Source organism: Rutidosis leptorrhynchoides, chromosome 3 (assembly GCF_046630445.1).
Source record: "Rutidosis leptorrhynchoides isolate AG116_Rl617_1_P2 chromosome 3, CSIRO_AGI_Rlap_v1, whole genome shotgun sequence".
NCBI lineage: Eukaryota > Viridiplantae > Streptophyta > Magnoliopsida > Asterales > Asteraceae > Rutidosis > Rutidosis leptorrhynchoides.
Genome location: NC_092335.1, coordinates 663,157,387 through 663,169,939, shown reverse-complemented (window position 1 = coordinate 663,169,939; position 12,553 = coordinate 663,157,387). Strand labels below are relative to the sequence as shown.

Sequence of the window (12,553 nt, the reverse complement as noted above, 5' to 3'; positions counted from 1 at the left end):
ATAAAACCCATATTTAATGATTTTTGGGTGTTCTTTGGTAAGATGGAGTCATGAAGACTCAATGGTGACTAACCTAGGGTTTCAAAATGTTAATTGATGTTTATGAGTTCTAATTGGTTAGTTAATCACTAGCACACCTAGTTAATTAGTAAATGGGTGTTAGATGGGTTAGTAGATGACCCGAAATGGGTGTGTTGACTTTAAATTAGTCAAAGGGCTAATGATTGACCTAATTGGGAAATATGGGTATGAAATACCCTAATTGTGTAATGGTTAGTATTGTTGGACCTTAATCACTAGCTTTTAAGTGATTAATGATGGTCTTGACCCTTAAAGGGCGGTTTTGGTGAAAATGGGGCATTTAATGCATTTAAGTCATTAAATGCACATAAGTGAAATTGTTGGTATTTAGTCCAACTAGTTATGTGTGTTGATTGAAGTACTTATTATATTAGGTACTTTGCTTTGAAGCTTGCGGAAGTATAAAACTGTCACCAAATCGTTAAAGGTGAGTGGAATGATTATATGCATATGTATGTAATGTATTTATTTGTATGCTATGGTATGAACCAAAGAGCCGGTAGTGCCATAGTATGTGCGAGCGTGCTATGATGTGAACCAAAGAGCCGGTAGCGTCATAGTACGTGTGTTGTAGTGTGAACCAAAGAGCCGGTAGCACTATAGCATGATTTGTTAGGGTGTGAACCAAAGAGCCGGTAGCACCTTAGCGTTGTTAGAGTGTGAACCAAAGAGCCGGTAGCACTCTAGCGTGAGTATGACTCGAGTTGTGATGTGAACCAAAGAGCCGGTAGCATCATGACAAATGCGTATGGTGTGAACCAAAGAGCCGGTAGCACCATGACGCGAGAATGGTTAACCATGGTTGTGTATTGTTTTGTAGCATATTATATTATGTCGATTATATGTTATTGATTGCGCTAGTAGGGTTTGTTGGAGAATATTAGCTTTGTACTTGTGATGGTATGCTAATTGTATTGCTAGCGTGTATGCGGTAAATGTGTAAGTGATTGCAAGTAGGTATATTATATATTTATGGGTATAATTATTGCATTCACTAAGCTTTGCTTACCCTCTCGTTGTTTATCTTTTTTATAGGCTCCGGCGTTGACAAGGGTAACGGCTTTTGATTGGATTAGAGATCCCGCTTGTTGTTTAGGGAACGCTTTTGGGATGTGATAGCTTTTGGAGTTTGACCGAGATTTGGGTAGTTTAACCCCAAACACCATGCTCATAGTGTCGTTTGGAATTTAAACTAGTGTGGTCGAAACTCGTGTTTTGTATGAAACTCGTAAAACGGCCGATGTGGGCCCCATTTTGTAAAACTCATTTTATTATTGAATCGTGTGAGTTTTAACTATTATGACATGTTGTGAAAAGCGTTTCGTCTAAATATGTCAGGAAGTGGGAGATCTTTATTTGAAAAATTGCAAAATCAGACAGAACTGAAAACTGACCTGTGCGCGCCGCGCACCCTGAGGTGGTGCGCATGGCGCACTCCACTGTTAAAAAAAAAAGTTTGGTTTGCGCGTTCGGTTGGTTATTGGTTTGGGTTGTTACATTCATGATGTGTATCACCTGGATCCTTCTTTGTTGCGATTACAGATAGGTAATGGAAACCATGCCTCTTTTTGGTATGATCCATGGCTAAATGGCTTCTCACTGGCCTTTCTTTTTCCACGCCTACTACTTCTTGATGCGAACAAGAATTCCACAGTTGCTTCTCGATTTTTAAATGGAGCTTGGTCATTTTGTTGGAGATGAGCTCCTCGTTACGGGATAGAAGTAGAAAGCTTCCAGGATTTATATTCGGCACTTAATAATACTTCTTTATCATTATCTACGGACCGATGGACTTGAAACAATGAATTATATTCGGTTTCAAATGCTCGAAGATGTACATGACGCGACTACATTTGTCAAGCCAACTTCTTGGTGCAAACATATTCCGATTAAAGTCAACGTGTTTATTTGGCGTTTGAAGATGTCTAGACTTGCGACAAAGTATCTATTGCTACTTCGGGGTGTTGAGTTAGAGGATCATGGATGCAGCCTTTGCGATGAGGTTTTTGAAGACGAAAATCATTTGTTTTTGTACTGTTCCACAAGTAAGTTAATTTGGGCCAAAATTGCTCAGTGGATCAACTTGACTTTTCCTTCTTGGGCCTCTATGGACGACTTGTGGGCTTGGATTGATGGTGTCCCGATTCAAGGAAATAGAAGGATCATCGTGGGTTGCATTATTTACGCGACATTATGGAACATTTGGAGACTACGTAACAGCACTGTCTTTGAAGATAAATCGTTCCGGAAATGCGAGGTGGTTGATAGCATCGTTGTGACTAGTTTTAACTGGTTGTCTGCAAGATATCATAAATCAAGGTGTAATTGGAACATTTGGTTACAATCTACTTTATTTTCATTGTATTTTCTCTATATTTTTTGTTTCTTTGCTCTAGCTTTTTGCTAGTTCTTTTTAATAAAAATTGAAGCCGTTCGAAAAAAAAACCCCACATATTGGACTTGGACCTACTTATTATCTAACAACAACGAGCTATCATAACTCCCCTCCCTTCTTTCTAAAATGTGAAAACAAATCACATCACATATATAAATAAATAAAGGTAATTTTTTTTTGAGACAAAAAACAAAGAGGTATATTGAATTAAAACAAGGCAAGCCATCAAACAAATGATTTGGGCGATTACAATACATGCCTTTAGTAATCCATTATAAAGGATATAGGCTTGAAATAAAATTACAAAAGGAAATAGTACTACCACTGGTGTATCCTATCGTATACATGCATAAAGGCATAATATTCGCATGAAATTAGCATCAGGAACACTGGAACAACAGTTTTGTGAAACTATCCGTCCAGCGTTCTCCACTGAGCAGGTTGCTTCCGTCATGCGTAAGCCCTGAAGGCCGCCTAGCGCTTAAGTCCTGACCGGAGAGCGTCACGTTCAGCATAAATTTCGGATCACGAATAACAGAACGTATCATCATCTGACACGTGTCCCCGAACCATCCGGTGGATCTATCACTATAAATAGACCTCTTGGGTCGTCATTTTACACATTCAGACACTCTGACAACTTGTGAGCAGAGACTTCACCTTTCTCTCTCACATAGTACTTTCTCTCACTAGAAGTCATCCGGCTAGTAGCTCAGCGCTCATCGGACAAAAGATTGATTAAGCCACCCCACAAGTTCTTATACTTGTGAACCGGGTCTGCAGGGATTATTTCCCGAGGGTAAACATCAATCGGCAACACTACCCCATTTTTAGCTAGATACTTCTAGTATTGTGTTGATACACTAAGCCTTACGTCATAAGGAAATAAATGTTAACAACCACAAACATTGAACTTGTAAATACAAACATAAGCTTATGAAGACAACCCAACTCGTTGCTCACTGTTTACGTATCAAAGTAATTTAAAACGAAATCTTTGAATAAATTAGGATCTTCTTCCCAAACGCCATTTATGAGCATCCCGTCAATTCTTGAAGATTGTAGACGAATACGACATATTAATTAATATTAATATTAATATTAATTAATATTAATACTAATATTATTATTATTAATTATTAATTATTAATTAATTAATACTATATTAATTATTATTTTAATTTTATTTTATTTTAACACCATACTAACTGTGGTGGGGATGTGTGTAGTTTCAATTATATTGGATTGTAGTTTTGAGTTTGCGTTCACATTACAAATGGTCCCTCAACTTCGGCTACATTTACACAACGACCCCTCAAGTTTACACTTTTTCAGGAGTTAAAAGTGTAAATATATAATTTTATTAAAATAAAAGAAACTAATTCTACTCGAATTTATAACAGGTGTGGTGGGGATGTGTGTAGTTTCAATTATATTGGATTGTAGTTTTGAGTTTGCGTTCACATTACAAATGGTCCCTCAACTTCGGCTACATTTACACAACGACCCCTCAAGTTTACACTTTTTCAGGGGTTAAAAGTATAAATATATAATTTTATTAAAATAAAAGAAACTAATTCCACCCGAATTTATAACGGGCTCTATCTTCTCGCTCGGTGCGAGTTAAATTTTTCCGAGACCACCGTTCAATTCGGAAAAATCTTACGAACCTAACGGGACTAACTATACGCGAAACAGACAATTTTTAAAAAAACACAAACACAACGACAACCCGTATCTTCCCGTTCGCCACGAGTTAAATTTTTTCGACGGCAGCGTCAGACTCGAAATAATTTTATGAACAAAACGAAACTAACCACGTTCGAAACAGACACTTTTTAAAAAACGCTAAACAAAACGACAGCCCGTATCTTTCTGCTCGCGGCGAGTTAAATTTTTCCAACAACACCGTTACACTTGAAAAAATTTATTGAACAAAACAAAACTAACTACGTTCAAAACGGATACTTTTTAAAAAAAAACGCTTAACACAACGACATCTAAAACGGCGCTTAACACATGTGCCCTGTTCCCCTCTGTAAATACACAACGCTACGTTAAATATGAATACGCAGCCCGGAAGACCCTGCCGCAACGCGGGCCGGTCCGGACTAGTTAATAAATAAAGGTAATATACACTGAGTATCCAACTTATTTAAACAGGGTCTATATCTTAGTTACATCTTTAAATATGGTTGGAGTATTTTTTAATTTGAACCCAACCTCAACAATAAATTCTAGTTAGAGCGTATCAAGATCTTAAAGAGTACATATTTAACAGTTCATGAACAATCTAAATTTATATTAAATTTAAAAAGAAGGCTGTACATAAATAGTTAAATACAAAACTTAAACTACCCCAATGCCTAGTATGCCTTCTACATAACATAAAATGACACCATACAATTATTGAATATATGTTTAACCTCATAGTTAAGTTTAGTCTCTTTAGTTAGCTCCTGATAATCTTGCACGTATTGACTCCGGGCTACAAATTTTGTTTACACTGCAAACGAATGAAAAAAAAATTTATATATTCGATCAAACCTGTAATCATTAAGGAACTAAATACAGTAAAAGAAAACCTATCAAATCCGATGTTTACTTTACGAAATAAATGTCTTTACCAGAATAAAAGATCACCACTGGATGCCATTTTTTCATAAATCCATTCAGGAGCAAACTCTTGCAATAATCTGAGCTGCTCATCAACTTCTCCTGCAGGTAAACTCATGATTAGTTCTTGTTATATTACAATTATATATATTGATTTGAAATATTGATATTGATCAAGAACTTACTTTTATCAATAATGTCTAAATGACTGGAAATTATTGTGTGCACGAGCTCCTGTTTTGTGACCACCGAACGTTTAATTGATTGGAAGAAAAATAGAAGAATGTCGAAGAGTCTAGGTAATCCCGCAATCATTTTCTTCCTCCATTTAGCTTGTGAGATCGATGGATCCTTCTCCTCTAACGCTTTTTGTTCCTTTTCTTTTATCTGTAATAATAAGTAAAAATCATTCAGCAAGTAAAATGATAAGTTAAATCTAAAAGAGGAATTAACGAAAATTTTTAACAATCGTCAGCCGAAGGGACTAGCCGTGAAAAAGTGAAACCATGAGGACTTGGAAGTGCCAAAACAACATTTCAGGGACTCAGAAAGAAAATTATATGTTGAAGTGGTTCGATGAACGTACCGAAGCAAAGAGATCATCTGAGAGAATATCACACAGATCATCATCATCATCATCATCATCATCATATTTGGATGCCCTTGTGACTGGAGATTTATTCTTTAAAGGTGTGTCGAACGTTAACGATTTTCTACCACTCGAACGTCTCGTTAATTTGCTTGGCGATGATGGTTTGCTAGGTGACATCATTGACACGTCATCTGGGGTCATAAAACCCCTTACAAATGGTTGTGCTGCTTGTGCAGGTGTAGCACTGTACGGGGTCGAAATAAGCTTTGCAGGAGTTTGATCAACGGAAGACATATCTTTTATCTTGATTGGTGTTGAAACAAGGTTCGGGTTTGGTACAGAATCCAGTTTGGTCAATGCGTTTGACTCTTGATCAAAGGTTTCTATTTCATTCTTTGAAACTTGTTTTGAGAAACGGCGTTTGAACGACTGAGGCAGATGGGATGCTACTGCTGCTTGCTGAGTAAAGCTTACATGGGACACATTTGGAACTGAAACTATATTGGGCTTTTCAACTACAATTGAAGATTTCGGTTGGGCCGATCGATTAAAAGGTTCGGGTAACATCTCCTCTGGAACATCACATCCCTATTTACAAAAATATAACTCTATGGATTAAACAAACCTTCAACCAACAGGATCATAATCATCAAAACATATCATATCAGCATCAATAAACTTTAAAATTTTATATCATAGTAGCATCAATAGACCTCAAAAATTTTTTATATCATATCAACATCAATAAACCTCAAGAAATATATGTCATATTAGCATCAATACACAAAATAGGCCTAAAGAAACTCTCTTATTAAACTTATATCAAATATCAAATTAGCATCAATAGGCCTAAAAAAACTCTCTTGAACCTCAAATGAGAACATAAAATCAATTTTTTTCGATTACCATTCAACATATTAATTTGCAGTCCTAATCACAATGTAAGAGCTGATTATCTAAAAATATCACAGATGTAAGCAATATAACAAAACAGATAACATGCACACCTTAAGAAATATTTAAGAACTCTATTAAATTAAAATCACAGACTACATAAAAATCAATTAATCATCACCAATTAAAATCTAATAATATGACCAAAGATACAATGCAATAACTACAATAAAAAATAAAATTACAAAATACTATATGAAATCAAGATTAATACCTCAGGGTTGGATTTACAAAACTCCAGAAGCCTTGCTCGAAACAATTTACTCAGCCGAATATTCGCACTACCCGAATCGACCGTCTTATCATTCTGAACAACAACAAGATTCAAACTCACATAAAGCTCTGGCTTCATACAACTAGTGACGTCATCACGAACAAGCATCTTCTTTAACTCAATCGCCTCAGGCAAAATAAACTTAATCTGAGCTAAATGACCATAACTAAACCTCCTACACAATAAAAAACAAACAATTAGTAACCAATTACACATTACACTTTAAGAATTAAAACAAATAAACAATTAATTTTTGATAAATATATAATACCTATCGGCTAAACTCTCCACTTTTCGACTGATATTTGTAAATGTTAACATAGATCCTTTCAATCGAAGCAGCCTAATCGAGCATTGCAAGCTATTGAAGAATTTATCAAGCATTTCGTACCTAAAAAATGAAATTCAAATCAGCTTACAATGTATGTGAGTACATTTGTATGTATATGAAGTACAAAATAGAATCGATTGAATGAAACTTACTTTTCTGGAAGTAATTTGGGGGCGATTGGTTTAGCAGTTAGGGTTTCAGTTACAGGATCTTCAGAAATCAACGGATCTGGTGAAACTTCAGGTTTCAGATCTGATTTCTGGAGCTGTTTGGTAGCTTCTCGAATCTGATTAACCGATCGGAGTGACTGCCGGCGCGTGACGGGTCTTCGCGGCGGTTGTGTTGGTTTTTCAGGTGTTTTGGAGCTCCATGGGCTGTGATTTGCTGCGGCGAGTGTATCATTGGTAGAATGTGGTTTCTTCGATTTGAAGGATTTGAACGGTGAAGAAGAAGCTCCGGTTGAATTCATTGTTGCAGAAATTGTTTGTTTGTTGAGTGGGAAATATTGGGGATGAAGATAAATTGTTTATATACTACTGCTTTTTTTGGCGCCAATGTGTGTGAATGACAGATCAGCTCGCGCCAAATCTTACGTGGATGCCAGATAGGGTTTTATGTAATTTGTTTTATTTACTTTTTGACCCCTCACGTTTTATAAATTTTGAAGATTGTACCTTCGAATTGTTGTAAGTTTTTTTTTTATTATTATTTTATTTTCAAATGTAGAAATAAATGAAAATTATATAAAAATATGCTAAAATAATTTAAATGTTAGACGCTTTATTATCCGATTTTGTTTATTTTGATTCTAAAAGTACGATGTTTTATAGTACGCTAAAGATAAATCAGGCTTATATTTAAATTTGATGTATCGATGTAAGTAAGTATTGTTTTTAAATGAAAAATAACTAAACAAATTTGATATACTTAACTGATCATTCAGGGTTTTAACAAATAAAAATCAAAGAGACAAATTTTATAAATCTTTAAGGTTATTTTCCTGCAAAAAGAACAATATCCCACATAAATAAATAGACTAATATTATTCTGATATAACAAAAAAGTACCTGATTTTGTGCTTTTCAAAACAAATCTTGTAACTTCAACAAATTCTCAAGCTATTTGAATCCTTTTTCTGTTTGCAAAATCAAGCTTGAACGTTCTATCAAAACAACCATAAACAGATTATTTTAGGAAGAAACTATCAAACAAATCCTTACAATTTATTTATTTATAATTATAAAGATTACAATTTCAATCCGTATGAATTTATGACCGTTGGCTAGCATATTAGGTATTTGTCCCTATTTGGCATAATCTTAAATCATTAGCCGTTAAGCTAACATAAACCTAAACCTAGTAAATTACCGAGCCCATTTACACTGGGCTTTGATTAAGGCCCATTAATAAATCACATATCACATATCACATAAATATTGAAACCCATACAAATATCTGCCGTGGTACATAATGTCACGGACTTATCTCGATAAGCTCACGTGCGGCACTTAGTCTCTACTAAGTCAGCCTTACTCGGACCTTAAATGATTCAAGTAATCAAATAAGAAAATATTATAGAACAAGTGGAATTGATGAAAATACTTATATTGCTTGAGAATGCTTTACAAGAGAGAATGTTTGAGATTTGAGGTGTGGTGTGTCAAATGAGACCACCCCTATTTATACTACTCCTAACACAAAATGGATGGCTAAGATTAATCTAAATCAATGGTTAGGATCTAAGTACTAGAAACTTCAAGTATATACATGGAGATAGATATTTTCATGAACATTCCATACCATTCCATGGAAGAACTCATGGGAAAGTTCTAGGGAGCTTCCATGATGTTCTTGGGCCTTCCATGAGGTTTTTGGGTTAAAACTCTTAATTGGGTCATAATCTTAGTGGGTTGGGCCACAAACTTATTGGGTTGTGACATTCTCCCCCACCTAAGCTCGCGACGTCCTCGTCGTGTGATCCTCGTGATACTTCTTGATTTTGTCTGTGAACTGCCACAATAAGTCTTCAGCTTCCCAGCTTGCTTCACTATCGGGCAAGTTACGCCACTTAACTAGGTATTCTTTATAGCTCGGCACACCTCGTCTCCGTACCGTTCGATGCAACAAGATATCTTCCACTTCACGATCGAATGAAGTCGCAACTGCCATTGGTGCTCGTTTGGAAACTCCTCGTTCTGGGTCTTCCTCGTCCCCATGATAAGGTTTTAGAAAACTTACGTGGAAGACTGGATGAATCTTTAATTTGGGCGGTAGTTGAACTCGATAAGATACATTTCCAACACGTCCAATTATCGGGAATGGGCCTTCATATCTCCGGATCAATCCTTTGTGCACCTTCCTAAATGTTTTGAATTGTTGAGGTAAAAGCTTCACCATCACTTGGTCCCCAACTTTGAACTCAACATGTCGTCTTTTCTCATCCGCCCATTTCTTCATTTTCTTGGCCGCCTTATCTAGTGATGCTCGCGCTAAGTCGGCTTGTTCGTGCCACTCCTTCATCGTTCTATAAGCGGCTGGGCTGCTTCCATCATATGAAGCGGCCAAAGCATTCGGGGTCAAAGGTTGGCGTCCTGTCACCAACTCAAAAGGACTCTTCCCCGTGGACTCACTCCTTTGCATGTTATAAGAGAACTGAGCAATATCAAGAAGCTTAGCCCAATCATGTTGATTTGCACTTACATAGTGTCGAAGATAGAGCTCCAATAGTGCATTCACCCTTTCCGTCTGTCCATCCGTTTGGGGATGAAAACTCGTGGAGAAATTCAAGTCTGTCCCCATGATCCTGAACAACTCCGTCCAAAAACGCCCTGTGAACCTCGGATCTCGATCACTTACTATCACATGCGGTATCCCCCAATACTTCACCACATTCTTGAAAAATAGTTTTGCGGTTTCATCCGCGGTAACTTCAGATGATGCGGCTATGAAGGTACCATACTTAGAAAACCGGTCTACCACGACTATAATACTCCCACACCCTTCCGACTTGGGTAAGCAAGTAATGAAGTCCATGGAAACACTCTCCCATGGTCCTTTCGGTGTAGGTAGCGGCTGTAATAGTCCTCCTGGTTGGCGTTGCTCTATCTTGTCTTGTTGGCATATTAGGCATGTCCGCACGTACGTCTCTACGTCGTCTTCCATCCTTGGCCAATAATAAGTGCCTTCTAGTAATGCCAGCGTCCTCTTGATACCTGGATGACCAGCCCACTTTGAATCATGACACTCCTTCAAGATTGTCCGTCTAAGATCACCCCACTTAGGCACATATAACCGGTCTCCTTTGGTGAATAATAGATCACCTTTGAGCCAAAACCTTCGAGTTTTCCCATCTCGAGCCAATCCAACAAGGTTTTTGGCTATATGATCATGCTCTAATCCCTCCTTTATACGATCTTGAAGGAAGAATTGTGGTTTTGTGATCGCTGCAAACTCCGCCTTACGACTTAGGGCATCAGCTACCACATTGGCTTTCCCAGGCTTATACTCCAACACATAGTCGAATTCGGCTAAGAAGTCTTGCCAACGAGCTTGTTTGGGACTCAACTTCTTTTGGGTTTGAAAATAACTCGTTGCCACATTATCCGTCTTGATCACGAACCTTGATCCCAAAAGATAATGCCTCCATGTCCTCAAACAATGAATAATCGCTGTCATCTCTTTCTCTTGCACAGTGTACTTCCTTTCCGCCACGTTAAGTTTTCGACTTTCGAACGCGATTGGGTGACCTTCTTGCATTAGAACTCCTCCAATAGCAAAGTCCGATGCGTCTGTGTGTAACTCGAACGGAATGGTCACATCCGGAAGTATCAACACCGGTTCTTCCATGACAGCTCCTTTTAACTCCTCGAATGCTGCTTGACATTTCTCATCCCACAACCAAGCTTTATTCTTCTTTAACAATTCTGTCAATGGAGCCGCTTTCGCCGAGTATCCCTTGATAAAATGACGATAGTAGTTTACTAAACCAAGGAAAGATCGTAAATCGGTCACCTTCGTTGGTGCCTCCCACTCTTGAATTGCCTTGACCTTAGCCCCATCCATGAGTAACTTCCCATTTTTAATTCTATGTCCAAGAAAATCCACCTCCTCTAATCCAAATGAACATTTCTCTAGCTTCACATACAACTCGTTGTCCCTTAGTACTTGAAATACTTGCTTCAAGTGCCTCACATGATCTTCCATGGTATCGCTATACACGACTATGTCATCCAAGTACACCACGACAAACTTGTCGAGGAACGGGTGGAATAATTTGTTCATCAAAGTACAAAATGTGGCAGGGGCATTGGTTAAACCAAAGGGCATGACTAGAAATTCATAAGCGCCATACCTCGTCACACATGTGGTCTTAGCCTCATCTCCTTCGGCAATTCGGACTTGATAATATCCCGATCTCAAGTCTAACTTGGAGAAGTATCTCGCCTTCCCAAGTTGATCGAACAAATCAGCAATAAGTGGGATTGGGTATTTGTTCTTGATAGTTACCTTGTTGAGTGCCCGGTAATCTATACACATCCGCAAGGACCCATCCTTCTTTCTTTGAAATAGCACCGGAGCACCATACGGGGATTTTGACGGTCGGATGTATCCCGCATCCAGCAACTCCTTGAGTTGTCTTCGCAACTCCTCTAACTCAGGTGGTGGCATTCGGTATGGGGCTTTGGAAGGTGGTTTTGATCCCGGCTCCAACTCGATCACATGGTCAACCTCCCTCCTAGGTGGTAACTTCTTTGGTAACTCCTTGGGCATGACATCCTTGAACTCATCAAGGACCTTCTCAATTTCCTTGGGTTCCTCTAGTTTTCCCTTATCTTCGACCGTCTCTTGCTTTGCTACCGCTAAATAGCATGTCTCATTCTTGTTGTACCCCTTCTTGAATTGCATGGCCGAAAGTGACTTGGATGCACTCTTGCTTCCACGTTCGGTTGACACCATACAAGTCTTCTCACCATCCAAGATACACAGTGAGTTAGCGAACGGTATAGGGAAACCGCGTACCTTATCTAGGAACTCCATCCCAAGTACTAACTTGAAGTCGTCCATAGGCACGACTGAGAGATCAATCATTCCTTCCCATTCTCCAATCTTCACATATACGTCTTTAGCCACCCCACTAATCGGTCTGGCACTCGTGTTCACCGTCTTCATCATGCCACTCTCTTTTGTTTCCTTAAGTCCTAGCCTTTTGGCTTCATCGGTGGAGATAAAGTTATGAGTTGCTCCCGTATCCACCAAAGCTCGTACCCGATCTCCACAAATGTTAATATCTACGAATTGGAGTCCTTTAGC

The 12,553-nt window shown here is 38.1% G+C and overlaps 1 protein-coding gene across 1 annotated transcript; it reads right to left on the bottom strand.

Annotated features, from left to right (window-relative positions):
- Positions 1-4,846: 4,846 nt before the first annotated feature.
- Positions 4,847-7,728, bottom strand: LOC139899263 (CDT1-like protein a, chloroplastic). Its single transcript, XM_071882078.1, has 7 exons — positions 7,396-7,728; positions 7,184-7,303; positions 6,853-7,087; positions 5,679-6,272; positions 5,278-5,479; positions 5,104-5,194; positions 4,847-4,982 (listed from the first exon to the last, which is right to left on the bottom strand). Exons 1-7 carry the CDS (start codon positions 7,710-7,712, stop codon positions 4,925-4,927), a joined length of 1,617 nt encoding a protein of 538 aa, XP_071738179.1. The 5' UTR covers positions 7,713-7,728; the 3' UTR covers positions 4,847-4,924.
- Between the last annotated feature and the right edge of the window lie 4,825 nt (positions 7,729-12,553).

Excerpts from the sequence above, each read along its gene's own strand:
- LOC139899263 (XM_071882078.1), bottom strand. The coding sequence starts at position 7,712 with ATGAATTCAACCGGAGCTTCTTCTTCACCGTTCAAATCCTTCAAATCG. Across the intron at positions 5,480-5,678 it reads CAGATGATCTCTTTGCTTCG|ATAAAAGAAAAGGAACAAAA; the intron begins GTACGTTCATCG and ends TTATTATTACAG. Across the intron at positions 4,983-5,103 it reads AGTGGTGATCTTTTATTCTG|TGTAAACAAAATTTGTAGCC; the intron begins GTAAAGACATTT and ends ATTCGTTTGCAG.